This window comes from Penicillium digitatum, chromosome 2 (assembly GCF_016767815.1).
Source record: "Penicillium digitatum chromosome 2, complete sequence".
NCBI lineage: Eukaryota > Fungi > Ascomycota > Eurotiomycetes > Eurotiales > Aspergillaceae > Penicillium > Penicillium digitatum.
Genome location: NC_089385.1, coordinates 61578 through 88303, shown reverse-complemented (window position 1 = coordinate 88303; position 26726 = coordinate 61578). Strand labels below are relative to the sequence as shown.

The window sequence follows — 26726 nt, the reverse complement described above, 5'->3', positions numbered from 1 at the left end:
ACTCTGTCGTAGAGAGAGCGACACAGGGTTGCTTTTTTGACGTCCAAGAAATAGCTCCACCAGCCATTTTGAACAAGAAGCCGGATGTGGAAAGTCCTTTCTCACTGTGTGGGCCAGCCCAATCGGCGTCACAGTATCCACATACAGCTGCATCTTGCATGCTGGGGTGAAAAGAGATCGTGAGTAACTTGGTGCCGGTGAGGTAGCGAAAAACACGTTTCAGGGCTTGAAAATGTACGTCGCTAGGATTCTTGGCATGTTTAGCCAGCTTAATAACAGCAAATGAGATATCTGGCCTGGTAGAGACCATTAACCAGATCAGGGTGCCGATTTTCGTCTGGTATTCATGTATCTGTCCCTTCGTTGCAGTGCCTTCGAAAGGGATCAAAGCTTGCTTCTCATCCATAGGCGTAACAACTGGCTTACAGTTTTCAAGACCAAAGCGGACGAGAATCTTCTCAACATAGTCGGCTTGCGACAAATGTATGATGCCATTGGCATAGTGAACGTTGATTGCGAGATATCGTTGAAGCTTGCCCTTGTCGGAAGTGTCAAAATGCTTTGAAATAGCGCTTTTGAACTGTTGGATAGCGTCTTCCGATGGAGAGAGGACTAGCAAGTCATCCACATACACCATGACATAGAGTGGTGAACCACCATGTTGTCTTTTGACGAAGATAGAATGATCTGACTGGGTATGGTCAAAACCCATAGATACTAGGACATCATGGAGTAGTGAATACCACTCCCGGGGGCTCTGTTTCAATCCGTAGATCGTCTTCATAAGCAGCCCAATATGATCAGGATACTCTTCTCTTTGAATCTCAGGCAGTTCAATCTCAATTGGTTCCTTCAATTCAGCGTAGAGGAAGGCAGTGACAATATCTACATGGTGTAGATACCATCCTTTTGCCGCAGCGACTGCAGCAAAAACCTTGAAAGACATCGGCTTAGCGACAACGGCATAGACTTCGTAGAAATCTAGATCTTTGACTTGACGAAAGCCACGAGCAACAAGCCGTGCCTTGTAGGTACCGTCATGCTTAACTTTGAACACCCATCGGAGGGTAAGAGGTTTCTTCTTGCTCTTAGTCCTGGACATCACTCTCCAGGTGCCGTTAACAAGATGACGATGTAGTTCTTTGTGAGCAGCGACTAGCCATTTGTCTTTCTCGACACAGGACATAGCTTGTTCCCAACTGTTAGGTTCAAAGCCTATGTCTTTAGGCGTCAGTTTGGATACAGCGTACTGCTCATTCGAGGTAGCATTTGCGAAAAGACTGATTAGGATCTCTGGCTGTTCAGCGAGCAACCGAAGAACATTGGAATCAAAGAATGACTTGCTAGCCAGGCTTTCAATGTAAGCTCTGCTAGGATTCTTGATCCGTGTTGATCGTCGTAACTGGCCAGTTTCTGGCTGAATGGGCTGAATGGGTTGAACATAGCTTTGATCTCGACTCCTGTCATCCGGTACCGGATCTAGGCGAGAGAAATTATGTTCAAAAGTTACTTGACCATGCTGTAATGGTGATTGATCATGATACTCGTCATCTTGCAGAGGATCTTCCTGAGATAGATCAATGGTTGTTTCCAGGGGAATGTCCATATTAACAACCTGTCGGGAAACAGGCTGTGGTTCGACGAGAACCCCTCGCCCACCTGCTTCAAAGTGGGCACCAGTATCCACCCTTTGTTCCACCACACACCTGCCAAAACTGCCCGCCATTTCATCATTTGACCACGCAAGATCTTCTTCAAAGAGCGCGGGATTCGACGGGTCGAGAGCATTCGGAGCCCTCGTTTGATCCTCGGGATCATCTTCGACCGTAGGAGAGGGTGAGGAGGTAGATCGTATGTTAAACGGATTCTCGAGGTGAGGCCGTAGGAAATCGATTGGGATATGACGATCCTGCGAATCATGTTCATGTTCTTGGTTCATGCCTGTAATATTAAGATCATAGGCAGGGTCAGGCAGACTTGCCGGAGAAGGATTCTCATTGAAAATGACGTTCCGTGAACGTTCAATCTTCTTGGTACGGACGTTGTAGACCACATAGTTGTCTCCTTCGTCGTACGCGAGCAGCCTTGCCTCCTCCATGTGAGGATCTAGCTTTGTATTTCGCTTCTCTTTTGGGATGAGAAACCAGCATTGACAACCGAGAGCACGAAGGTTTGAGAGATTTGGCTTCTTGCCGAAAAAGGCTTCGTAAGGAGACATGCCAATCTTCGACGCGTAGAGGCGATTCATGGTGTAATTGATTCCACCAAGAAGAAGTCCCCAAAGATATTTTGGAAGCTGATACTCGGCCATAACAGCGACTAACGGCTCAACAAGATGACGATTTTTGATCTCGGCGACACCATTCAGTTGCTTGGTGTAGGGAGGAGTTGGATCCCATACCGTTCCCTTGCTAGCAAGGTAAGCAGCAAGTGGTTTATGCTCTGGAGCATCATCGCCGTGGACCTTCTTGATGACGTAGTTAAACTGAGTCTTCAAATAGGTCTCCAATTGTATGTAGACCTCGGTGACTTGAGATCGTGATTTTAGTAGAAACAGCCATGTAAATCGGGTCGCATCATCCGTAAACGTCACGAAATAATGCTCACCTCCGTGAGACGCGATAGAGATCGGTCCCCAGACGTCTAGATGAATGAACTCGCCAGGCTTTGATCTAATAGATCGTTCTTTGCCAAAAGGTAATGCCTGGCCCTTACCCTTAATGCAAGGAGCACAAGGAAAGGTGACGCCGGCGCCTTTCTTTAGCTTGACGCCGTCAGCAAATATCTCCATTTTTCGTACACGCTCCTCGCCGGCGTGACAAGCTCGACGATGTGCCAGATCGATGGAGATAGGTATGATCTCTCTCTGTGTAGCAAAGACAGAGTTTGGAGAGCCAGTAACAAGATTACAGTCAATCATATGATCAATCTTGTCAATGCCAGCGCAGTTCAACCAGTAATGTTCTCCTTCACAGGTAGCAAAACCAATGGTAGACTCTGGGCCATAGAAATCTTGATGTTTGAATGTCATCATGCCATTCTTTGTCCATGTGCCAATGTCTGCCTTGTCGAGAGCAGACATAGAGATCAAGCTGGACCGAAGATCTGGCGCAAGCCACACTTTCTGGAGAGTGAGAGGGGCCATTTTTCCTGATGAATCTTGATCCAGCAGGTGTAGGATTACATCTCCATATCCCTCAGTGTAGAAGACATCCCCAGTGGCTGTTGAAACAGGCAATACACACCGTCTAAAGTTGACAAAGACAGATCTGTGGGGAGTCATATGTGTGCTAGTACCGGAATCGATCATCCAGCGGGTAACATCATTGTTGTCGTTAGCCAATAGGCCTTCCTTCGACACAATATGGGAACCATGAACTGCATTTGCCTGGATACCGGCAAAGAGCACATTCGTAAAGAGATTGTTATACCGCGCTAGGGGATCCCCCGATGGAGGGCCTTTTTGCGGTACGGTGGGGTAGGATGCTGGCGCAAAGATTGCATTCGCTCCCTGGCGAGGCTGTTGTTGCGGTAGAGAAAGGATCCGACCTTGGTTGTCAACCTGGCCTATGATTTGGCCTGGTTGAGGGACTGCAACCTGTTGAAAAAGAGGTTGCTGCTGAGGTTGTTGAATGGTAGTGGCGTTTGCCGAATTCTTTAGCAAGGGACACTTGTTGGAGTAATGATTTCCAAGAGTCCCATGATGTCTGCAAAGGATGACGTTCTCTTCTTTGACGAAGTCGGTCTTCTTCTTCGAGGGTTTGTCCTTGTTGTTATTATTACTCGATGAGTTATTCGAATTGGATTGCTTGTCATTGCCTCCTTTCTTTGTGTCTTTCTTCTTGTCATTGTGCGACGACGACGATGTTTGAACAGTAGTCGAGTTTGCGTTGTAGGAAGGGTTCATAGACCGGTTATGGATGTCTACCTCGAGGAATTCGGCGTAGACTTGGTCCATGAGATTGACATCCTTCTCATCAACCCTAAGGTTCTGGAGAAAGGCATAACACTTGGGGTTTTCATTAATGGCTTTCTTGAACTGGCATAGTACATATACCGAGTTTATCTTGCCATCAATAGATGTGAGATCACGAAGAGTTTCCTGGAACTTGCGTACAAACTCGCTAGCAGTTCCATTCTTAAAGCGAAGATCAGTCCACTTGGTATAGCGGGCGAATGAATGTTGATGGGATGTAACAGCGTACGTCGCACGCAGTTTCTTAAATGAGTCCCGTACATCAGTGTTTTGAGCGATATGAGAAAAAGGCTCTGGAGAGAGAGTGCCTCTTAGTAAGAGATTCGCTCTCGAATTGCACAGATCCCAGTTTGTACATTTCAAGTTATACTCTTTTCGGAGTACAATGTTTGACTCGATGACTTGCTTCACACGATCACGAATTTCAGCAACAGAGATGACAACTGTTGTAGTATGATCACCTGCAAGATCCTGAGCTTCTTCAATAAGAAGATTGCGAACAGCTTCAGGACTGGAGTCCTGATACTCGGGGATCTTTGGGATTGGGATCCCATTAGAAATCATGTATGTGTAGTAACGGTTGTTAGCTGCAAGAGCTATGTAGAGAGCGGTTTCCCAGTCTCTGAAGTTGGATTGTCCCTTCAATTTTGGGACGGCAGATGAGATGTCAATCTCATGGCTGTTGATGGTAAAGTCCTCAATATTGTACGAGGCCTGCATGACGTCTTCTTCCGCACCGATGTGCTCGTCAAGAGAGGTATGTGATTGGCTCGCTACAGCGGGTAGCGAGTGGAATGTGGGGTTCGACGGTCCGATTTTCGGGTTGTCGAGGGTTTTCGGCGACGTGATTTGACGGCGACGAGATAGGATCCACCTACAATGGATGAAGATCCCAAGGGGTAGGCGAGGTGTTAATCTCGTCCAATAGGGTGATGAAAACTCTGGTTTGTGGGGTCAAAACGAGACCACAGAGGTTCCACAGTGGGGTGGTGCGACGCAGTACACCAAATGGGAGGAAAACCAGGGTTTCGAGTCTGTACAGTTATGTAGAGGACTCGAAAGCGCGAGGCTCATAACCTGTTAGAGATACTAGAGATCTACGATGAATGTAGATGTAACTGGAAATCTCTTGATGCGTTGAGAGAGAGAGAAACTATCTACATGCTATGACTGAGACTAAGTACTGGGAGCAAACAGTGGGTGGTCACGTGACCTTCCAACAGTAGCATTGGTCGTTGTACTCAATCAAGTTGTGGCCTAAAATATGTACCCGAAGATCATTCAATCCCCGGGTATGCCTATTGTTGCCGGCCGACTAGGCGCTTATTTGCAGGTTTTAGATGTATGTTAGTCCTGTCGCGGAAAAGACCAAGTTGGAAGGGGCAGTGATGCTATCTTTCAGTCCTACTCGTCCTTGGAAAATCCGTGCAGGTCAATACCTTTATCTAAGAATCCCTGCTGTCCGCCTTTTTTCTTTCGCGGAGTCGCATCCCATGAACATTCTTTGGTGGGAGGAAAGCAACACAGACAGAAAAATAAATCAAATAACAGTGCTTGCTAAAGTAGAGACCGGATTTACCAGACGACTGGATTCTTGTCAATACAACTCCTTGCGAATTATTCTCGATGGTCCATACGGCAAACCTAAAGATACAGACAACTATGACAGCTTTGTCTTCATTGCTACTGGGATTGGTATCTCAGCACAGCTTGCTTACATAAAAGAGCTAATCATGGGAAGGGATCGGGGCCAGCGTTTGAGAAGAGTCCGTCTGATATGGCAAGTCGACGAGGAGGGTATGTTTTAACAAGATTCCCCTCAAGAGAACTGCAATTTAACTTCCAATTAGCGCACGGTGAATGGATTTGTGATTATATGAATGAGCTGCTTGATTTCGATAGACCAGATTTGGTGAGTCACCTCTTCTTTGATTTGAGAATTGACGTTGATTTGAAAAGGTACTCCGTTGGGCTTTGTATATTGATGCAAATCCCCCCAAAAAAGAGGAGGGTCGAAAAGGAAGACGAGGTCTTCAACACTATGGAAAGCCAGACCTGAAAGATATTATGAAAGATGAAGTGAGCTTCTGCCCAACTAAACTTCTTCTTATGGGTAAGTCTTCATGCTCGACCAGACAAATCATTTGTGGAATCTAATCCAGTACAGTTTCCGCCGACCCACAAACACGAGACATGTGTCGATATATTGCTCTGACACATAAAGAGCATATTGACTTTTGTGAAACGGAATATCAGCCAGCGCCGACAAAAGGAACATTATGGGCTACAAAGGAAGGACTACTGAAGTCACATGCTGTCTGATCATATATTAGGGGTCTCTCTTATCTATAATTACCTAGGGAGAATAGCGAAGACACATCAAAAGCGACGGCGGAGCAAGAGCAGGGCAGTACGGGTTGGTGGCGGGCAAATGGAGGAATAGCTTCACATCGTTCAAAGGGAGTCGAGAAGACTTCAGCCAGTTCGCATCCATGGGGCGACGCTGCACGGCCTAACGAATTGTTCGAGCCAAGGCAATGTCTTAAGGATGGCGAGGATTTGCTTTGAACTGAATTTAGCTATAAATATCTATTTAGTTTCCCTTATGCACAATACTACTTCTTTTCAACTGGGAAAGGCTCGCTGGCTAGAACATTCTCAGGCTTAACAACCAAAAGCCATCATAGATCTACAGCTATACACTTCATCCATCAGGCTTTCAGAAACAGAATGGGTTACAGGTGTTGCGGAAAGAACAAGGCTTCCAGGCGCCATAAAATTGAAGTGTAAGCCCGCCTACCAATGGGTTTTACCTCAGAGTACCCGCTTTTAGCCACTCCTCATTAGCTGGGAGCTAGCATAATGAAGAGGGCAAATCGTGGTTTATCTCAAGAAAGACAGAGCATATCTAGAAGGAGGGAAAACCATGGCCAATCTCACGAAAGGTTCGATCAAGAGATATAGGCCTACGTGCGATAGTCTAGCAGGAGGGAAAACCATGGCCCGTCTCACGAAAGGTTCGATCAAGAGATATTGGCCTACATGCGTTAGTCTAGAAGGAGGGAAAACCATGGCCCATCTCACGAAAGGTTCGATCAAGAGATATAGGCCTACGTGCGTTAGTCTAGAAGGAGGGAAAACCATGGACCGTCTCACGAAAAGTTCGATCAAGAGATGCAGGCTTACATGCGTTCTCCTACCTTATTAGTTCCCAACCACGTTTACAAGATGAGATAAGCGCAACGCCGGTTATCATTAAGGCCACGATTTTCCCACCTGCCCGGAACCCCGTAGCTGGCGGCTATAATTAATCCTTTCCCGGCAAAGTTTACCCTTCCTATGTAATCTTATCTAAAAGCAATTTTATTGCCAATTTCTTGTCTCTATGACACCTGACGACTTGACAATCGCTCGGCAGCTGTCGGCAGCTGAAATCGGCTCTGTCAAGGTCCATCAGCTGGATCAGCTTCTCTTCGACGACGTCGACATATTCGGTTCTCGGGCCTTCAAACAATCCAATGTCGATCGCCTTCTGCATCGATTTGACTATGAGGGCTGTCGTAGGTTAGATCCACTTACTTGGATTCCCTGTGAGATAAAACTCTCAGAACTCCAGCCGCTAGTTTCTAGCTTGAGCAGCGGCGACCCTAAAGAGATTATCTTGCCAGACGATTGGAACTTGCATTGCTTCCAAGGAAAGCATCAAATTGCTGCTGCTCGTGAATGGTTAGCCCCTAGTAATACGTGGTGGATTTTCAATCTGTACGACGCCGAAAGGCTGAGTGATGATTGCCGAAGGAGACTGCGAGAATGCGACTCCAGGTCGCATACTTTCACTGATGGAGAAATATTTCGAAACATCCGCCATTATCAGCAAAGGGATGAAATAGATGCTGCTAAAGAGTGGCTTGCAAGATGGTCGCCGACTAAATGCGGTGAATTTAATCGGATCTACGAGCCGAAGGGAAAAAGCCAAGATGAGTTCCGCTGCCTGGGAAGAAGACTGGATGCGCTTCTTTGTTTTCCCGCTTTATGGACCCCGTGGCATATGGGAACCCATCTCCCAAGTCTCAAATGTCCAGAGGTAGGGAATCGAATGCTTAATAGAATATTCTACCCAACTAACTTCACTGTTCTATAGGAGCTCTCGGATTTCTTAGCAGAGATTCGCTCCGCTTGGCAATCTTTCACCTGCCAAAATTCACAGTTTCTTGACCCCTCAACTCTTGCAATGCTAGAAGGACGCTGTCCTCGTCTGTCAATGGCAGACTACCAATACATAAAAAATGCTTTCCAAGATGGCTCGGCATTTTCGATGGTGAATAACCCAACTCTGCGGTCGAAAATGCAGCATGCTGTCTTAGGTTATCGAAAGATAATTCCGTCCCTCAGGACTTTTTTGGAGAACACGAAATATCTCAAAGCAATGACTGACGTTGTTAAAAAGATTCTCCCGGTGAATTTCAAAGGCACCATTCGTCAGGCCATGTTTCGTTATTATGTGGCACCCAGGAACCAGCAATTTTACATACAGTCTCTAGAAAACAAATTTGTGCAGAAAGTAGGCCCGAAAGATTTTGGCTTTTGGTCTGCATATCGTCAGCTATTTCTTTTCGCTATGCGTCACTTCTGTGGAATGACTGACTCGCAGCCCCTTGGATTCAGTCAAAGTTCAAGGGCCCGATGCCTCGATCGATCTGAACTATGGCAGCGCCTTAGACTTCTCATAAGCAAGATTGGATTTGTTATACCAGGGTCTAAATTCAATCCCGGTACAAATTACTTGGAGTTTACTGCTATTCTCAGTCTTCTTACCCGTCTTCGCCCGCCTGAGCTCTTCGAATACGAGGAAAATCAAATGTCCGAGTGGAGCACCAAAGTCGCCTCGTTTCTTGGCTCTATGACTCCTCGAGTCGCTACGATACCGGTTCCTATTCAGACTTGCGATAGGTCTGAGGACTGGAGTCTTCAGAGCCGCTGCGGAATGACAGACACAGAAAGTTTTTTCTGGATCAAAAATACTTATTCTTAGAGTATATCTACTCGCCTGATCATACAATTCAAGAGAACATGACATCTTTTGCAGTCAAACGGGATATTTTTCGATCTTTCTTCTCTGATCCCCATTTGACCGACATGGAGCAAATGCGGGAGCAGGATGCAGGTGGTCAAATTTTTGATAGGGAGACAGCCCCGCCAACAGTCTTACAAGACACCGAAGATACTGGAATGGTGGGCAGTGATCAACCCATTGTATACAATCAATCGGCCCCTGTTCAGTCAACTGACCTTGGCACGGAGGTCTTAAGTCACCCGCCCCATATTGTGCAAGGTACTGTTCCAACTCAATCAAATCAAGTCACTCGAATTTCGGAAATGACGCCTATTGTTTGCAAATGTACTGTCAACATGACTCCCGACGATTTCTACGCAGCATTTACAAAACTTCCTCCTTATAATGGGATCATATTCTTTGACATAGCCACGAGTGAGGTGCTATTTTTTCGGGCGGAAACCGCGAATCAAGCACATAAGTGGATCGAAGATCTTGACGACCGATGGTATGCTCGAGTTGTCGATGGTGCATTTTCTCTCAAAACATTCTCACCAAATGAGGCCTTTACTATATGCCAAAATGGTCCCTGTTTCTTTTTCCACGGGAGGAGGGATGAGAGCAGCTTTAAATCCCAGCTGACTCCAGCTGCAGCATATACTGATATCTCGTTACCTTGTTTCAATCCTGAGACAAACCTATGGACCTTACAATCCAGATAAGCTTAAATTAACAGTAAAATTACTTCCCTGTCTCCAAGCTTCCATATTATGATAACATTAGTGAGTTCTAGCATTATTATCCCTGTGTAGGTAATCCTCTTGTTACTTGTTAAAGATTTAGGTCTAGTGTTCAGAAAACAACTTTGTACAAAGGAACGATATATTGGTCAATCTAAAACTAGCCAGAAATAAACTCAGATAATGATGAGCTTGAATACTCACAGGCTAATATTATGATCATCTTCAAGATGAATTTTGTATCGCGCCAGTGTAAACAGAACCTCCGGGCAACCGGGATAATCACACTGCCGATCATCTCTCTTGAATACAAATGGTAATTTGTGGGTCTCGAAATGACGTTTCAGCACATCCTTGCGTGCATACGGGTAGGTTCTGGCGGAAGGATGTAGATCCTGGCGCCCCAGACACACCGGACATTCAAGGCCAGTAGAACTTTTTGATGGAAGCAATCCCCCATCGGTCCCAGCTTTCTTTGGGTGTTTCCATCGGAAATCTTCAGTTGCCCCGGCCTTTTTTGACACGTGTTGACCGAATTTGATCCGCTTTTTCAATGTCTTAGGTACATGAAGACTGTGGAGCTTGAGTCGTAGTTCTAGGGACTGAATGCGATCTTCAAGTAACTCGGTATCACCGACGGTATCGACATCTCTGTTCTTAAATTCGAGGTGTGAAAGAGCTCTTCTCTCCGGCTGTATATGAGAGGTATCTGGTGTAAAGATGATGGGATTCCCCTGATGGTTGCGCTCTATGATCTGGTTCCCAATATTTTGGAAGAATTCATCACGAGCGGTCTTCTTGGCTTTTCTGTATAATTTTCTCTGTCGTGCCCAGATCTTGTTTTGCAGTCGTGTAAATTCATGCCAACGCGCGTCATTGGCTTCACGGGCCTTCTGTAGGCGGCGAAACTCTGCAATGAGAGTGATCCGGAGCGACTTCTGCGCCTTTCTCAAATCCCGAAGTTCGCTATCCATTTCAAGAGACTTTTTCTGCTCAATTGTCAGGTCTTGAGGCGCGGAGGCATCCCGTTTTAGATTTGCATGGATCGCGAGGTTAAGTAACGAATCCCTAGTTGGAGTCCCCATGTAAATAGATTGAGTATCGTCTAGCACAGAGACATAACTTGCAAATGTGCCACCTTTTCGATGACCCATAACTGCATTTCGTGAATGCTCGTCGAGGTGCCCTGTGAAGTGGTTAAAATCTTTGCTCATCAATTCAGCATCTTTTCTAATACATACTCAGGTTTACCGCTGCCCCTTTGCGGTATTTGTAAAGCGACCCTTTATCCGGAAAACCGGCCTTTTCACAGGCAGTTTGCTCCCAGCTCTGCGCTTGGCTGCATAGAAGAGCATTTTCTGGGTTTGTGACCCAACTCCCGTTGTCCGTTCGCATAGCGCGTCTTAAGACAGGAATATCCCCCAAGCCTTCTTTAAAATGGATGGGCGTGCTTTGGCGATGTTCCGGTATCTTTGTCAGACGCCAGATGTCTCGAGGGCATTTGATATAAGGGCTCGCAAAAGCATCATCGAGAAACGCATACATAAGTATATCATGAATAACACAAAGTCCCAAACTGTCATTTCTTTCGGTGTACATGAATTTAGGCCTATTAGAGTCAGCCACGACCAAATCATACACTTATGTCTGTTGGAAGGTCACGTGACCACCACTGTTTGCTCCCAGTACTTAGTCTCAGTTGAAAGAGATTGTAGAACACTTGAAATGGTATGAAAAAATACTCTGAATTTCTTCTAAATAATGACAAGGTCCGCGCCTTTTAAGCAATCTGTGCGGACAATGCTGACTAAACATCACATATAGTTTATCTGTCTCGGCATGACGCCATTGAGGCATTTGTTCATGTCTCAGGGTGGCACCACACATCTCGACACACCCCCCAGTTTTTGAAGCTATTCAGAGCTTCAAGAACTGCTTCTTCCATCACTTTCTGGGATGATTCTGTCGCGAATTTCACGCATACCAAGCAGCTCCCGAAACACGTGTTGCTTCTGCTTTGGTAGCACCTTGGTGAGCCCATCTGCTGGCATAGCTGCAGTGGGAACCCAGTCCACATTGACTCGGCCTTCACTAACTTCTTGTTTCATCCAGCATCGGTTAATGTCCACATGTCGAAGCTTCGTATGCATTGCTGCCCCCTCCTTTGTCAATAGATCGACGGTTTGCTGGTTGTCGCACATGATGGAGAGTGGGTGATCTGGTTCGAATCCTAATGAATGGAGGACTCGGCGCCACCATTGGATGGTTTTTCCTGCTTCTGCGAGGGCAAGAAGTTCTGCTTCTGTGGTCGATGTCGTAACAGTCTTTTGTTTAGACGCTTTCCAGTCAATGGGGCCCCCGTACAGCTTACAAAGGTAACCTTCCGAGCTCTTCCGGTCTCGGTTGTCACCAAAAGAAGCATCACTTGCGAATTCAATTGACTTCGCAGCAAGGGATAGGCCAGGATTGTTTTCGGACTGTGTTGGATAAGCATCACGTGGTCGAGTACCGTACTCAATAGCCCAATACCTGGTCTCATAGAGGTACTGGATGATCCGATCGATAGCATCCATATGCTTGGGGCCGGGATTCGTCAGGAATTCTGCCACTTTGGATGTTGCTTTTGCGGCATCTGGTCTTGAAATGGTAGTGGCATACTGAGCAGATCCAACTTTGGCTTGGTATCCATGTATCTGGCTCGGTGTAGCCACTCCATCATATGGGACAAGAGGTTCAACTCCTAGTGGGGAGCCAACCTTTCTTGTGGTGACGAGGTTGTACTTGTTCGTCATGCTCTCAATGTAGCTATCTTGGCAGAGCCATAGCTTCTTCTGATCTCTGTCTCTGAGAATGCGGATATTCAGAAACCAGGTGGCATCCAATTCTCGCATTTCCCATTCCTTCTTTAGATCTTGATCCAACTTCGTAGCTTGCTTGGCGAAGTTGGGATGGTTAACAATGATGATGTCGTCAACATAAAAGAAGACAATGATGCCATTTGTTGTAAAAATGCAGGGGTCTTCTGGTACTGGGGTAAGCCTTAGGTTGACTAGTACCCGTGTTGCTTCCTGTTGCCATAGTCTTGGGGACATCCGAAGACCATACAGTGCTCGGTGAAGCATCCAGCAGTGCCCTTCCCGTTCGAATCCTGGGGGGCACTTGGTGTAGGTTTCACTTTGTAGGGACGAGTTTAAGAATGCCGTCACCACATCTCGCTGTCTCATGTCGAGGTCGAAGGCAGCGACCAGTGCAAATACAGCTCTCGCAGTTTTAACTGCTAGTGTGGCAGCTCTCTTTTCGTCGGTAGACAACCATTGTAAGTCACCTCTAACACAGATTCGTGCTTTGAACTTCTCGAGCACACCATTGGCGTCAAATTTATATGTGAACACCCACTTCAAGGGTAGGACCTGTGTGTTTTTTCGGTTCGGTGTCTGAACTTCTGTGTATGTCTCTTTTTTTTTCAATGTCTGTACCTCGAAGCTTGCTGCTGCCATGAATTCCTTGGCAAATCGATGGTTCTTCATTTGGATCCAGTTCTCAGGTGGTGGTGGAAGATCCTCTCTGTGTGGTTTCGTTTTAAACCTTTGATTCATGCTTGTTGTGAATGCATAAAGTAGGCTTGGTGGCTCTTCTTGAGCAAGTGAGAGGTATGTTGCATAGTCTGGATCGATCCTCGGCTTCCTGCTTCTTGTGCCAGTGACGATATTCGATGTTTCAATGCTCGCTGAGATGTCTCTCGGTGCTCGTTGTTGAGATGACAACTCTGGTGTTGGTGAGTATATCATCTCTCTCTGGAGTTGTCTCTCGATCTCCTCTTCTTCATCGACTGTCTCCACTCCCCCAGATCCGGTTGATTGTGGAACAGAGATCGGATCTGGCACTGATGCTGGGATTTGGGTTGACAAAATTGGAGAGGTTGAAACTATTGGTGATGATGGCGGTGATGGTTGTAGTGGTGAGAGATGTGGTGAGGCATCTCTTGGTGTATCCTCACTTCTTGTTTGCTCCCTTGGTCTCATAGTGGACTGCGGGGTCAATGGGAGATCGGATGCTGCTTTTGAACTTGCTAGCACTGGGGTTCTTTCTCTCTCCACCACCTCTGTGTCTTCTCCTTGATTGGTATGCTCGGTTTCATCATGAAGAGCTATCCTTGCTATTGACTTTGGCATCCTCGATTGGATGCTCATTTCAACTTGTGCTTCTTCCATGGTAAGCACGGTTGGCTGCACGCCTAGTCCCTGTGACATGGTACTAATAGCGTCTTCTGAGTCAGGTAGTGGCCTCGATTTTGAATACCGTCTTGTTTCGTCAAACACAGCATCTCTGACAATTTCAACCTTTCCAATACCGGTTTTTCCTTTGTGTGGAAACCAGATCTTGTATAGATTTTTCGAGACATACCCGACAAGATATCCTATCTCCGCTCTTGGCGCCATTTTTTCTGACTGCACTCGCTTTAGGATTCTCGAGTACACCAAGCAGCCATATAACCTCACATTCGAGAGGTTAATCACTTGATCCTTAACACCATCTGGTGCGGCATGCTTTAGCAATTCATTCCATGGAATCATCCACTTGTTGTTCATTTTTGTGGGTACTCTGTTCAGTATATACGCTGCTGCGTACACTGCTTCAGGCCAAAGGTGTCGGGGAAGATCGGTGTCATTGATGAGGGCTCTTGCAGTTCGTACAACCACTCCCCCAGATCTTTCGGCGGGACCATTCATCTCTGGTAGGCCTGGTGGTGAGTGTTCAATGGTACACCCTTCGGCCTCTATCATGGATTCCACTTCGTTGCCAGCACTTCTTTCATTGTCATAGTGAAAGACCCTGATTTCAATCTTTAACCAGTTTTTCACTAGTGCTATGAATTTTCTGACGGCCATTTGACACTCGTTTTAGGATTCTCGAGTACACCAAGCAGCCATATAACCTCACATTCGAGAGGTTAATCACTTGATCCTTAACACCATCTGGTGCGGCATGCTTTAGCAATTCATTCCATGGAATCATCCACTTGTTGTTCATTTTTGTGGGTACTCTGTTCAGTATATACGCTGCTGCGTACACTGCTTCAGGCCAAAGGTGTCGGGGAAGATCGGTGTCATTGATGAGGGCTCTTGCAGTTCGTACAACCACTCCCCCAGATCTTTCGGCGGGACCATTCATCTCTGGTAGGCCTGGTGGTGAGTGTTCAATGGTACACCCTTCGGCCTCTATCATGGATTCCACTTCGTTGCCAGCACTTCTTTCATTGTCATAGTGAAAGACCCTGATTTCAATCTTTAACCAGTTTTTCACTAGTGCTATGAATTTTCTGACGGCCATTTGACACTCGTTCTTCTTTGTGTGTGTGAACACAAAGTGGCATCTAATACCATCAAGATAGAAGTGCGTTAACCAAATATGACCATTGTGTGCTGTTTGGTTTTGTACCAAGTCGAAGTGTACCCTTCCGAACACACCATATGCTTGGCCTATCTTCCTGCGAGAGATCTGCTTTGGCGCATCTGCCAATTGACAAGCTTCACATACCTGCTTCTTCTTGCCAGGGTTGCTTTCAATGGTGATGCCCTCAGTCATCTCTGCAAGCTTTTCGATACGCTCGGTCCCAACGTGACCAAGGCGTCTATGCCAGGTATGAATAGATCCTTCGGATCTTGGTTCTTGAGCTGATTTCTTCGTGGCGAGGATCAAGTTTTCAGGTGACAACTTAGGGTATTGAAAACCCTTTGGCTGTGTTAGCCAAGTCAACTTCTGGTCCTGGTACACTTGGTATACCTGTCTCCCTTCAGTGGTTTCAATGCAGTTGCTCCTGAAATTAACGAGCAAGCTGGCTTTCATCATCAATCCATGGGATATCAGATTACTGTGGAAGTTCGGAGAGTATCTTGTGTTATACAACTCCATCCTCACTGGGTTCTTTGTGACCGGGCTAACACCATAGATGACTATAGTGCCGATTCCTTTGACACTTGTTTCTGTGTCACCTACCTTCACTACGCTCTGGGCGTCCTCGAAAGTCACAAATAACCTTCGGTCATTGCACACATGAACCTGTGCGCCGGTGTCGACTACCCACCTTTTTTCGGTTGGTATCTCACTGATTTTGGTGGGTATGGCCGGGGTGGTGAAAAAACCAAAAGCTTCTCCTCCAAGCGTAACATTTGCTTGTTCGGTGGGTTTCTTGCTCTGGCTCATTTCTGTTCTCTCCTTTTCAACAAGAGCTTTCCAGGTAGGGTTCGCTTTCATAGCTTTCTCCCATTTCTGTCTTGCTGACGCTACTGGTTTGTAGTTCTTTGGTCGTATGTCTTCAAAGATTTCCCAGCATTTCCATGGTTGGTGTTTTTTGAAACCCCTTCCGCAAGGGCATGCTCTGTCTCCTAGGGGTGTCTCTTCTTGCTTTGTTTCATTGGGCTTCACTTCTTCATGACCTTGCCATGTTGCAAAGACTGCTTTTGAGATCCCCCTTTGGCTAGCTTGCTTGCCGTATGTGATCTTCCAATGAGCTTTATACCGATTAAGAAGCTCAGTGAATTCGATGTCACCCTTGTCTTGCAATCTCAAGACCCATGTCTCATGAAAGTTAGGTGACATGACGGAGATTGCATCAAGAAATTGGTTCTTAACATCGTTTGCTTCTGGCATTTTGGCTCGCTTGCACCACTTTTGCATTGTCTCCCAACTGGTAAGCCACTTGTCGATATCGGTGTTTCGATCTAGTCCTCGGTCTAGTTGGCGCCATTGCTGACGAAGCCCAGCGACGTACGTCGGATCGTTTTCTGGAGCGAATCTTTGAGACAAATTGTGAAGCAAATCCCATGGAGTTTCATACTCGACAATCATGGGTTGATATGTTGGGTGAACTGTGCTCCTAATCGCTGCGACTACCAATCCTAACCCTTTTTTCTTTTGGGTATAGATCGCATTCTTTGCGACCCATTCGTCTTGAAGAAGTCTCTTCACGTCGACCCAGTCATCTTTGTACTTTGCTCTTGCTTCGTCAATGGAGAGCACTTCGGCAGGTGGTGTCAACGGCAATGGTGCCGTTTCTTGGGATGGATCACACAACTCCCACACATTGTATATGGTTGCAATTGACTTTATGTAGGGTAGCCATGAATCCCACGTCGTTGTATCCTTTAGGATGACGCGGGTGGATACTCCCGCGGAGAGATGATCATCCATGTCTTCGTCGTTGTTGTTGATTTATCTCCGTTTCTTTACTTCGGTTTCAGGGGTTGCCTCGGTGATTTGAGATGAATTCTCTTATGTGTACCGAGGGCGAGGAGGAAAAATGATCTTTTCTTTTTAATGGAACAAAGCCGGGCTCATAACTGAAAGAGATTGTAGAACACTTGAAATGGTATGAAAAAATACTCTGAATTTCTTCTAAATAATGACAAGGTCCGCGCCTTTTAAGCAATCTGTGCGGACAATGCTGACTAAACATCACATATAGTTTATCTGTCTCGGCATGACGCCATTGAGGCATTTGTTCATGTCTCAGGGTGGCACCACACATCTCGACATCAGTCATAGCATGTAGATAGTTTCTCTCTCTCTCAACGCATCAAGAGATTTCCAGTTACATCTACATTCATCGTAGATCTCTAGTATCTCTAACAATTTCTCTTCTGACGTAATACTCACGGAGCTCCTTCATTTCTCCTTCCCTTGTTAAGCCTGTGCTGTACCTTCATAAGAAGGATTTGAGAACCGGGATCCTCTGGATTTTTCACCATAAATAGCTCAATATCCTTCCATTTAAGGGCATCATTGCCCCTCATGTACCCGGTAGACAAAGTCAGAGTTCCAGGCCGCGCTGATGTTGAAGCCATCATTTTTCGCAACGTGTTCAATTGTAAAAGGCATCGGAAAGTAGGAAAAGCCATATCACAGGCATCTAGCAAATGATGGGTAACAAGCAAGAGCTCGTTGATGCTAAATGGCGGCTGTTGCTTAGCCCCTAAGTTAAGCCCATACTCTTTACTAAGATCATTAGAAAGCTTCTCGGGTCAGCAAAGGATCAGAAATTTGATTATTCGAAACATACTGCAGTCACATCCTGCCCTAATTCACGAGAAAGCTCACGGCCTGTTTCTTCGCTCCAATACATCCTGAAAAACCTCACCACTGTCATGAGACTAGAGTGGTATTCTTCGTTGTGTTCATCTAAATACCAGCGAATGAAGCCTTCAATGAATCTTAATGTGATGTTTTCAAGCCAATACTTATAATCGGGCGGCGTGAGTTGCGATGTAAATCTGCATATATAAGTAAAAGTACATGGACTGAAGAGAAAGGAAGCCAGTACTTCTGGAAGTTAAAATGAATTCCCCGCAGTCGTTCTTTCGTTGCTTCGGCTCTCTTGCGTTTGACAGATGGGTCTGGCAACCGGACAAAGGCATTATAGTCCGTGATGGGCTTCGAGGACCCTTTGGGTGGCATTTCGATTCTGACAGGCTCAGAAGGGAATGTTGATTGAATGATGATTTACGGGAAATTTTAAGGGTGACCATCTTGGCTTTTATCCCAGGGCTATTCAGAACTCATGAACAACCCACCGGGATTTGCACGCGCCAGGCTTACCGGGCTATACTTAATCGGACATAAGCCGGTCATATCACTATTTTGGGCTACAGTGATGGACTCGTGATGGACTTATGATGGAGCCGCTGGGATATGCAAGTGTCGCGTTTCGGCTAGCTGGGCTATACCTAATCGGGCTTAGGTCAATCATCTCCCAAGAACTATATCATTTATTCTTGCCTGCGCGGAAAGACCACGGTTTCCCCCACACAATGCCACGCAGAACCGTGGTCTTTTCACCGGGACACCCTATTACACCATATCGGACGGGTACGGTGAAGTCTTGATTTAATTTACTTTTAAGCTTTGGGGTTTAGCGTCATCAGTCTCTGTGCGTACCCGTGCGTGCGCTTTGTATATAGTCTCCCCCTCACCCACTTTTCGAGCATCCAAATTCTTTTTTCCCCCCCTCCCGCCTCCCTATACGCGCAGATGAGGCATTTTTGCCATTGACTCGAATCGCCGAACTCCGCCATCCCCTATCATCTTTAGCGTGATCGATTGTACTCGTTGAATCTGCTCCACACCAGCAAGTTAGAGTGTTGGCAGTCAGACTGTCAATTACCTCTTGCTATGTCCAAGGTTCTACGCCTGTATGCCTTGGAATCAAATGGCGACCGCGGGCTCGAACTGTCTGAAAGGCCTTCTCTTAATCTCCGTCATTGATTCGCGGCTACTAAACGTGTCCAATCAATCTCATAGCTAATGATATTAAGATAGTTATACTCGATTCTCGTGATCTTGACCCTACCTCGAACTCCATTACCTAGACATCCACCCCATTTGCTCTACGGCCATGCCGGTCTCAGATACCCTCGGATTGTGGTCTTGAACACTTAGGCACCATGAACCAGAGCTCTTTAGCCGCACAACCGATTAGCACACAGCATAAGGCAGACTACTAGAGGGACTTGTCCTCGCGCAACAGCACATGCATCCTTTGAACAAGGCACACAGGGCCGGTGGAAGGACTGGATGGCAGGGTCCGGTGGAATTGCTTCGCGTTACAGAGCATGCGTCCTTTGAACAAGGCACACAGGGCCCACAGAAGAACTGGATGGCAGGGTCCGGTGAAGATGCTGGGCGCAAATTATGCAGGACCTCGCAGGCCCTAAAACAACAGCTGGGCAGTCATATAGACTGGTTGGACAGGATGGGCGTGATATTCCCGATACTATACACCGTTCTATCAAATTTGTCTCAGACATGCCAACAATTGGCCAGCAGGTCTTGTTTTCAAGATCCTCTGGAGATTATGCAACAAGGTGCTCAAGGGAGACCGGAGAGAGCACAAGGCAGAATTGGCTAGGTAAAAAGGTATACAGCCATGGTTATACTCTGATAGAATTATTTAACAGTCTCACCAAGTCTTCAATCTAACACTACATTTTATCCATATCATTTTCTTGTCCCAATCGTCAATTCAATCAACACGAGTTCTTCAACCATTGCAGGCATCCCTAACAATACCGCTGGTAAGAGATACTCGACAAGTATCCATGGACTTCTCTAATACAAGACTAGAAGAATCAATCCCTACCAGGCCGTCGGATCCGCCTTCCCTCACTATGCGTGAGCCTCTTGACTTTGAAATAGGCACAGAGTCCAATCCCATAGTCATCGGTGATGACATTGCTTCTTCAGACCCAGCTTTTGGCAATGTCGTAAATTATGTCAACGAGGATATCCAGGCCGAGCAGCCTCGACTCCAGTTATCTCGACTCCAGTTGCTTCGGCTCCAGTTGCCCCAGCTCCAGGTGCCTCAGCTCCAGGTGCCTCCAGCCAACGAGCTTCGAGCGTATCAGTTCAAACTTGAGCAGATTGCTGAACAGCTCGCTGACCAGCTTCAAGCCGATACCGAGCGCCAGGCTGAGGACTTGGAGTCTGATACAGAAACGGAGATTATGACTACACCGGACTTCTGGGAGAACTTGATAGATGAGGATGTTCCTATCTCAGCAGACGGAGACTTTATCACCGAAACAAATCCCATCCTCGCACCTCCCGAAAGCTCGGTGCATAAGGATCTAGAAGGGCCCTACACCCCGGCAGGACCACCCGCACATTCTCTTAACTTGGATCACAAGCTATCAGAGCCGACTAGCAGTGAATCTCTTATGAAATGCCGTTATATCGGCAAAGAGACACAAAGCGAGATCTTTTCACAGGGACAAAGAGGTAACCTTTCCGTCGGCGATATTATAATTCAAGAGTTATTAATAATTCTTCTCTAGTGAATTTGCCGAGTACTCACCACCCGGGCCTACCTGAAGCAAAGGAATCTACATTCGCTTCTCCTTCGAACGAAATATCTTCAGTTATTGGCGAGACTGTTTCCACCGATTCAGCAGTACATAAACATGGACCCCATATGCCCTCCAAGACACGATCAATGAAACGTAACGTAAAATTCCACATGATCGGAGTACATCCTCCGAGCGACCCCGATCAAAACGTTGATCGGCGTGGACAATACTCAATACCCAAGATCAGTGAAGCTTTTGTCTTGGTATTTATACTATACTGTTGAGCAAGCAGTTGCTGCTGTTTGTCGCTTTGTTACTTGTCGGGGTTGGTGGTGGTCAGGTGACCCGGTTTACAGGGCATGACTAGATCGCTCGCTTCATTCTCTCTCTTTCTCTCCTTCCTTTCCCCGTCCTTCTTTTGTCTAGCATAATTGATCTATTTCTTCGCATACGCTACACGTAGATCATTCTGCTATTATTAATGCAGCTTCTTGCAATGCTTCTTCGTACAACTGTATACGTTTATACGTCTGCGCTGTCACAAGTGCTTCTCGTTTGCGCGCCCATTTTAGGGACATTCAATGCTCTAGAGACCCTTCCACTGGAGATTATCGTTTTTAACTGTGCTTCCTAGTAGCCAGCTTCTTGCCTCTTCATAAAATACAACGAGTTGATTTCTAGAACAGGTCTACCAGATCATAAGGTCATTTGGAGAAGATATTCCTAGAGTGTCTTCTTTTTGATACCAATATTCTATTGTCAGCTGTTTTGCTATTTAGTAGGCAATTGGTCCCTAATTCAGAAAGGAAGCACCTTTCCCCCTTACTATTTTAGGGAGCTACTTCCTAGCACTATGTGCCCTCGACGGAGCATGCGGCTAATGGTCTATCATTGAAAGTTCTCTACAGAGTACGGAGTGCCCGTCTCCCCAGAGCTGGGCCGAAAAGTATTTGGACTTTGTCTGAGACTAGACCCAGTTTGTACACTCGGCGCCAACACCAGGGGTGATTGTGATGTGATATGTATAATAGACTCATGATGTAGCCGACGCTGATCACTCGGCCGGGGCGGGGCGTCTCATCCTGAAATGATCATAGGTACTCCGTACGGAGTGTAAATAAAGAATTCTATCACATAGAAAGGGGGAGTTATCTACATCATATTTTCACCTACCTCCCTAGCCGTTTCAGCAGAACCCATTATGATTAGCCTTGCTTTTTGCCTATATTTCATCAGTGTGATTATCTGGAATGCATCTTGCCACCGACTTAGCAATGTTGAAAGCGAGCTTCGGAACCTTGTGACGCAGCCTGCTGTAATACAGCGCGTTGGAATGGTCTCGGTTATTAAGGACTATCGAGACGGCAAAGTTGTTCTTGTTGAATCGATAGCGCTGATGGCGATCACTTCGCAACTGAATCACGCATCGGAAGAATTGTTTCGTGGTCTATATTCACTTGAGATGCGGCTGTACTATGGTATTTGACTGGGCCCAAGTGTATCTTCTCCCTTACAGCACAAATGCTCACCGTTAAAGCCAACTTAGACAGCTTGCGCGAGACTCGAGACATACAAAAATCGATGGATCATATTGGCCACGCCCGAGACAGACTAGAGTCTTTGATTGCCCAAATCTAATGACCAATACGAGTACGAGTATACATAACACCCAAGCAAGCCCTTCTCCACTCAGCACCCCAACCTTGGAACTTGAGACATTGGGAATGCACGGTCCAATGAACGACATATTGTCACGTGCCAGCTGGAAGGATAATCAGCCCTTACACTCTTGTTTTTGTTTCCCCATTCTTCCATTCTTCTCCTTTCTTCTCACATCCCAACATTCAGCTTCTATGGACGGGCATCCTGTTCTTTTGAAGCCTGACGGCATCTTGCGGATCATTACGCTTGGAGGCTCCGGGGGTATCCATCAAGATTCCAACCACCAGGTTCTCAAAGCACCTCTCAAACACAATACTCAAGGATGTAACAAAGATGTTATCGCATTTGTTGCAAGTACCGAAGAATATTCAGAGGAATGCATTGCTCGCGAGAAACTCATTTATCAATCTCTCCCAAACGACGACCCCAATATCTTGAAGTGTCTAGGTATCACGGAAAGAGGAATCCAGCTCCCTTTCTTACAGCATGGGGACATCCGTACCTATCTGAAATCCCATTCAATCGATGCGGCGACCAAAGATCGGTGGATCCAAAATGCGATTGATGCTATTGTTACTATTCATGCACATGGTGTCGTTCATTGCGACATCAGTCCTCGCAATTTTCTCGTTAGCAATGATCTTTCAATTCTGATTTCTGATTTCGCTGGATCTAAGATCAATGGCCTTGAGTCTTTAGCTGAGGAAGAAACTCGGTATCGGCTACCTCTACCTCCTTCGTCTTCTCGGAGTACCGTCACAGATATTTTTGCGCTTGGCTCCCTCATATACGAAATCTCTACTGGCATATGTCCTTTCCCAGATCTAGACGATGAAGAAATTGAGAAGCGATATGCCTCGCAAGTTTTTCCAGCTCTAGATCACCTCGAGTACGGCAAGATTATCTCAAAATGCTGGAGGTCGCACTATGAATCTGCTGAAATGATAAAGAGCGATATTCGCCGTCTCCATGAACCTCCTACCATTGATACGACCGAGCTCGTTTCCTCGCTTATTTGCTGTTCTCTGGCTGTGCTTAGTTTCGGATTTACTTTCTGGGCATGTGCGAGGCAAAATAGATAATTTAGTCGATCATTTGTTGGTTTTTAGGACCTATCATATGCATAGTTTCTATCAAAAATTATCAGACTTTTTTTTTTTTGAAAGTCTTTTGAAGCCCTGGGAGTCTCGCAGCTCCCGAGGTGTCTAATCATGTGTATGAGAAGTTACGGTTACTCGACTTTACTCTCTTCGACCTCTCTCTCTTCCTTTCTGTAGATACAGAGTCACTCCTTTTTCCTAGTCTGGTTCCACTATGATTATATCTCTCGAAACCATCGTCGAGCAAACAATCGCCACTTCTAATACACTATCGCGAATTGCCCGTTTACGTGCCTAGTTTTGGGACATTAAAATACTCCAGAGACCCTTTCTGCTTGCTCACAGTCTGCTGCTTCTTTTTCAAACATTTGAGGTCATCTCTGAATGTATTCATGAACACAATGTTATCTTCGAGCGTGTGCCAAAAGTTCCAGGCTATACAATGTAACTAAATAACTATACAGTTCTCGAAGTCCTTTCAGGAAAGATTATCGTCACCAAGTTTTCATATTTGCACTTTCAAAACCTACACAAAATCTCTTTGACCACAGAATCTGCTCAAGTCTATCTGATGGCCGGTAAATGAAAGTCCAGGAGAGATTACTCTAATGATACACGAAGAAGTCTCACTTTGCTTGGGTGTTAGCACCTTCTAATAGTTTCGTGATACGGTGTAGACGTTAAGGGCATACCTTCTTGGCCTTGCAGTCACTGCAAGCTTGACCTCTTCTGGTGGACATTCCAACTGGTGAATCCTTGATCGCTCCGCAGTTCTTGTCGCAGGCAATGACAGTAGAAATTTCTTTGACATGACCGCAATTGAATTTGACAGGGCCGTACGTGCGTGTACATATTGTTCTTACTCATGATCAGCAATTGAATGTTATAGTAATTTGACCTACTTACTTGGGTTGCTGGATGAAATTTCTCCGAGTTTTACGTTGAGATGGAGTTGGAGGAAGGTCTGGGCACAAGGTTAGATCAATTTCAATGCTGGGTGAGAGGTGCTTTTATCTTGATCAAGAGAACTATGAGGGGTATCAAACTCTCCTGCTCAAAAGATATTTAATTAGATAGAACAAATCATGTAGATTTTTTGTGGAATATCTGAGCATGAGCTCTGTGCTAGAAGGTACCTGAGCTGAGCGCTGGCCCCCAAGTCTCTAGGCAACACATTACGTTTGGAACTGACTGATAAGGGGTTTGACATTATTTCCCCGTGTCGTGCCACCTACTGCACAAGGCTTAGAATGAAGTATTGTACAATTGAACGGGACAAGTTCCAGACCTCGCGCATCCCCAACACTCTTCGTGATATCTAACTGAGGGGTAGGCCTATTTGCCGGCCAGGCCGTGCTACGTAGCCCTCGCCCTTTCCCCGCAAGATATTTATTTACAGAGAGGCGCGGAAGCCGCAGAAAAGACGTACTGAGGCGATGTTCCCTGCCACATGTGACAAAAGATTGGCCTAGATCATGCAAGGCTGACATTGTGGCCCCACATATTGTTTGGGGCAAACCATATGTGGGTCCGGGCATGTTGTTCTGGGTCAGGGAAATGTTTAACAATGTGCGACCGCAACTCTCTCTACTCCTAAACCCACCAGCCAGCAGTTATGAATTATTCCTTAGCCCTGGAAACCCTTCGAAATGCCACAGACGAGGATATCCAAAATCAGCTTTCTGACACAATCCAGACCCTCAAAGCCCTTGGAGAGAGACTACAATTCGGATTTATTTCAACTACACCTTATACGGTTGACACAAACACTCCCCCACCCAGCGACCGCGGAAGGCAGAGTCCATCGTCGGCGGCAGACACTACCGCAGATGAACCGACCACCTACGAATTTACCGCCGATGCTCTACCAGCTTCTTCTGTTGAATCAACAAGAACGGTCGCAAGGCACACAAGCGATGTGCTCAATGTCTTGGAACAACCTACTGCCAATTCAACCCGAACGCAAAGACCTCGCTACCAAAGGCACAGAACCAAGAAAACTCTTGTTGAAAGACTTGTTGGGGCTATGCAGGGCCATATTTCTTGGATTCGTGACACTATTTTAACAGGCGATGACATTATCTCTTACAAGAGGGGTCTGAGTGAAGATGCAAGGTTAGAGGATTACAGACGGGTGGAAGGGAATGGCACTCCAAATAATCAGACCAAGCTTTTACGACTCTTATCCATACGGTCTCTCGCACAAGATTTCGTTCAGGAGCCGCGTGGCGAGAATAAGTTACAGACTCTTACTGAATTTGTCTTTTCCACTCGACATGGGAAACTTGACACCAAAGAGTGCAATACTTCCAGATTCAGGGGTCGGTGTCACCAGATATCCGAGTTTGTTGCCTGCCATCCTTTACTTTCCTCGGCACCAGATGCAAATCGAGCTATCAATAAGGGCATCAAACATCTACTCTTCGAAAGAGTTCTGAAGAAAAGACTCGATGAACTCCGACTGCCAGATACGTGCGAAGCAGTATCGGCAATTCTTGGGTTATCAATGGAAGATTTCAGAACTTTGACGTTTGCTCAAATGCCACAACTTGTGGATGCACTTATATCTAATGATGCCAGTATCTACTTACCGACGGAGGATGGCACTCAGAAGGACAAATCGCATGTTTTAGATGTTGTACGAGATATTCATGATTGGTTTGCAGACCTTCAAAGCCGCTACAACAGTTAGTATCACACGCCAGATCACCGTTCAATCCTGAGCTCATAATATTCTTACAGATATCCGAACGGGTGATTCAACACCGGAATCTGAATGGTCTATTGCAAAACGCCGTTGTCACGATGACCTAAATGCATGCCCTAAGCTGTTGTCCTACCCTTCTAGATATCAGCAAAGGGCGGGCATTTTAGGTTCACCTCCAGACGAAAGCCAAATTACAACACCTCTGCTCCTTGAACCTGGAATCGAGCGTCACGTATCTGAATTGGGAGTGAATTTTTTTGAGTTCACAAATCAATCGTTCCTCGAGAGCGAATATCCTCGATCGGAGGCGAATTCTTTACTTGAAGATACATCAGCAGCTGGTGTCGATCATTCATTCGATAACACTTTTCAAGCAGCGCCGTACGGTACCCAGCAACTCTTTGCTGACATCGAAACTCAGCCAGTAGACTTTGCTGTCCCGTGCGACCCTCTATTTACCGAATTAGCCCCTTGCTTATCTGCGCAACTGTTCAACTCCTCACTCCCACCTCTCTACTTGACTTGAATCGACGTGGTGATTATGTTGATGAATCTGGACCAAATTTGATGGTACAGACATGGTCTCTAATGGTTATGACATCCAAGGCGAATGGTTTTCTTAGACTACCTGATCATCATAGTATTAA

At 46.1% G+C, this 26726-nt stretch overlaps 8 protein-coding genes across 8 annotated transcripts; 3 read left to right on the top strand and 5 right to left on the bottom strand.

Annotated features, from left to right (window-relative positions):
• Window positions 1–1118: 1118 nt before the first annotated feature.
• On the bottom strand, window positions 1119–4696 carry Pdw03_6127 (uncharacterized protein; the record flags this gene model as incomplete). The annotated part of the gene is made up of 4 exons (XM_066101262.1): window positions 1119–1188; window positions 1251–2026; window positions 2402–2529; window positions 2608–4696. 4 exons carry the CDS (start codon window positions 4694–4696, stop codon window positions 1119–1121), a joined length of 3063 nt encoding a protein of 1020 aa, XP_065956345.1.
• Window positions 4697–9969: 5273 nt separating this feature from the next.
• Window positions 9970–11714, bottom strand: Pdw03_6126 (FluG domain protein; the record flags this gene model as incomplete). The annotated part of the gene is made up of 5 exons (XM_066101261.1): window positions 9970–10955; window positions 11011–11219; window positions 11313–11378; window positions 11437–11441; window positions 11667–11714. 5 exons carry the CDS (start codon window positions 11712–11714, stop codon window positions 9970–9972), a joined length of 1314 nt encoding a protein of 437 aa, XP_065956344.1.
• Window positions 11715–15168: 3454 nt separating this feature from the next.
• Pdw03_6125 (Polynucleotidyl transferase, ribonuclease H fold) lies at window positions 15169–15682 on the bottom strand (the record flags this gene model as incomplete). Its single annotated transcript, XM_066101260.1, has 3 exons — window positions 15169–15249; window positions 15308–15502; window positions 15554–15682. The coding sequence occupies 3 exons, from the start codon at window positions 15680–15682 to the stop codon at window positions 15169–15171; spliced, it is 405 nt and encodes a 134-aa protein (XP_065956343.1).
• Window positions 15683–17421: 1739 nt separating this feature from the next.
• Window positions 17422–18223, bottom strand: Pdw03_6124 (Protease inhibitor I4, serpin; the record flags this gene model as incomplete). The annotated part of the gene is made up of 3 exons (XM_066101259.1): window positions 17422–17781; window positions 17829–18039; window positions 18090–18223. 3 exons carry the CDS (start codon window positions 18221–18223, stop codon window positions 17422–17424), a joined length of 705 nt encoding a protein of 234 aa, XP_065956342.1.
• Window positions 18224–19932: 1709 nt separating this feature from the next.
• Pdw03_6123 (uncharacterized protein) lies at window positions 19933–20894 on the top strand (the record flags this gene model as incomplete). The annotated part of the gene is made up of 2 exons (XM_066101258.1): window positions 19933–20542; window positions 20599–20894. 2 exons carry the CDS (start codon window positions 19933–19935, stop codon window positions 20892–20894), a joined length of 906 nt encoding a protein of 301 aa, XP_065956341.1.
• Window positions 20895–22463: 1569 nt separating this feature from the next.
• On the top strand, window positions 22464–23354 carry Pdw03_6122 (kinase-like protein; the record flags this gene model as incomplete). The annotated part of the gene is made up of 1 exon (XM_014682320.1): window positions 22464–23354. One exon carries the CDS (start codon window positions 22464–22466, stop codon window positions 23352–23354), a length of 891 nt encoding a protein of 296 aa, XP_014537806.1.
• Window positions 23355–23998: 644 nt separating this feature from the next.
• On the bottom strand, window positions 23999–24548 carry Pdw03_6121 (uncharacterized protein; the record flags this gene model as incomplete). Its single annotated transcript, XM_066101257.1, has 4 exons — window positions 23999–24001; window positions 24065–24230; window positions 24279–24336; window positions 24509–24548. 4 exons carry the CDS (start codon window positions 24546–24548, stop codon window positions 23999–24001), a joined length of 267 nt encoding a protein of 88 aa, XP_065956340.1.
• A 439-nt stretch (window positions 24549–24987) lies between these two features.
• On the top strand, window positions 24988–26605 carry Pdw03_6120 (uncharacterized protein; the record flags this gene model as incomplete). The annotated part of the gene is made up of 2 exons (XM_066101256.1): window positions 24988–26059; window positions 26115–26605. The coding sequence occupies 2 exons, from the start codon at window positions 24988–24990 to the stop codon at window positions 26603–26605; spliced, it is 1563 nt and encodes a 520-aa protein (XP_065956339.1).
• Between the last annotated feature and the right edge of the window lie 121 nt (window positions 26606–26726).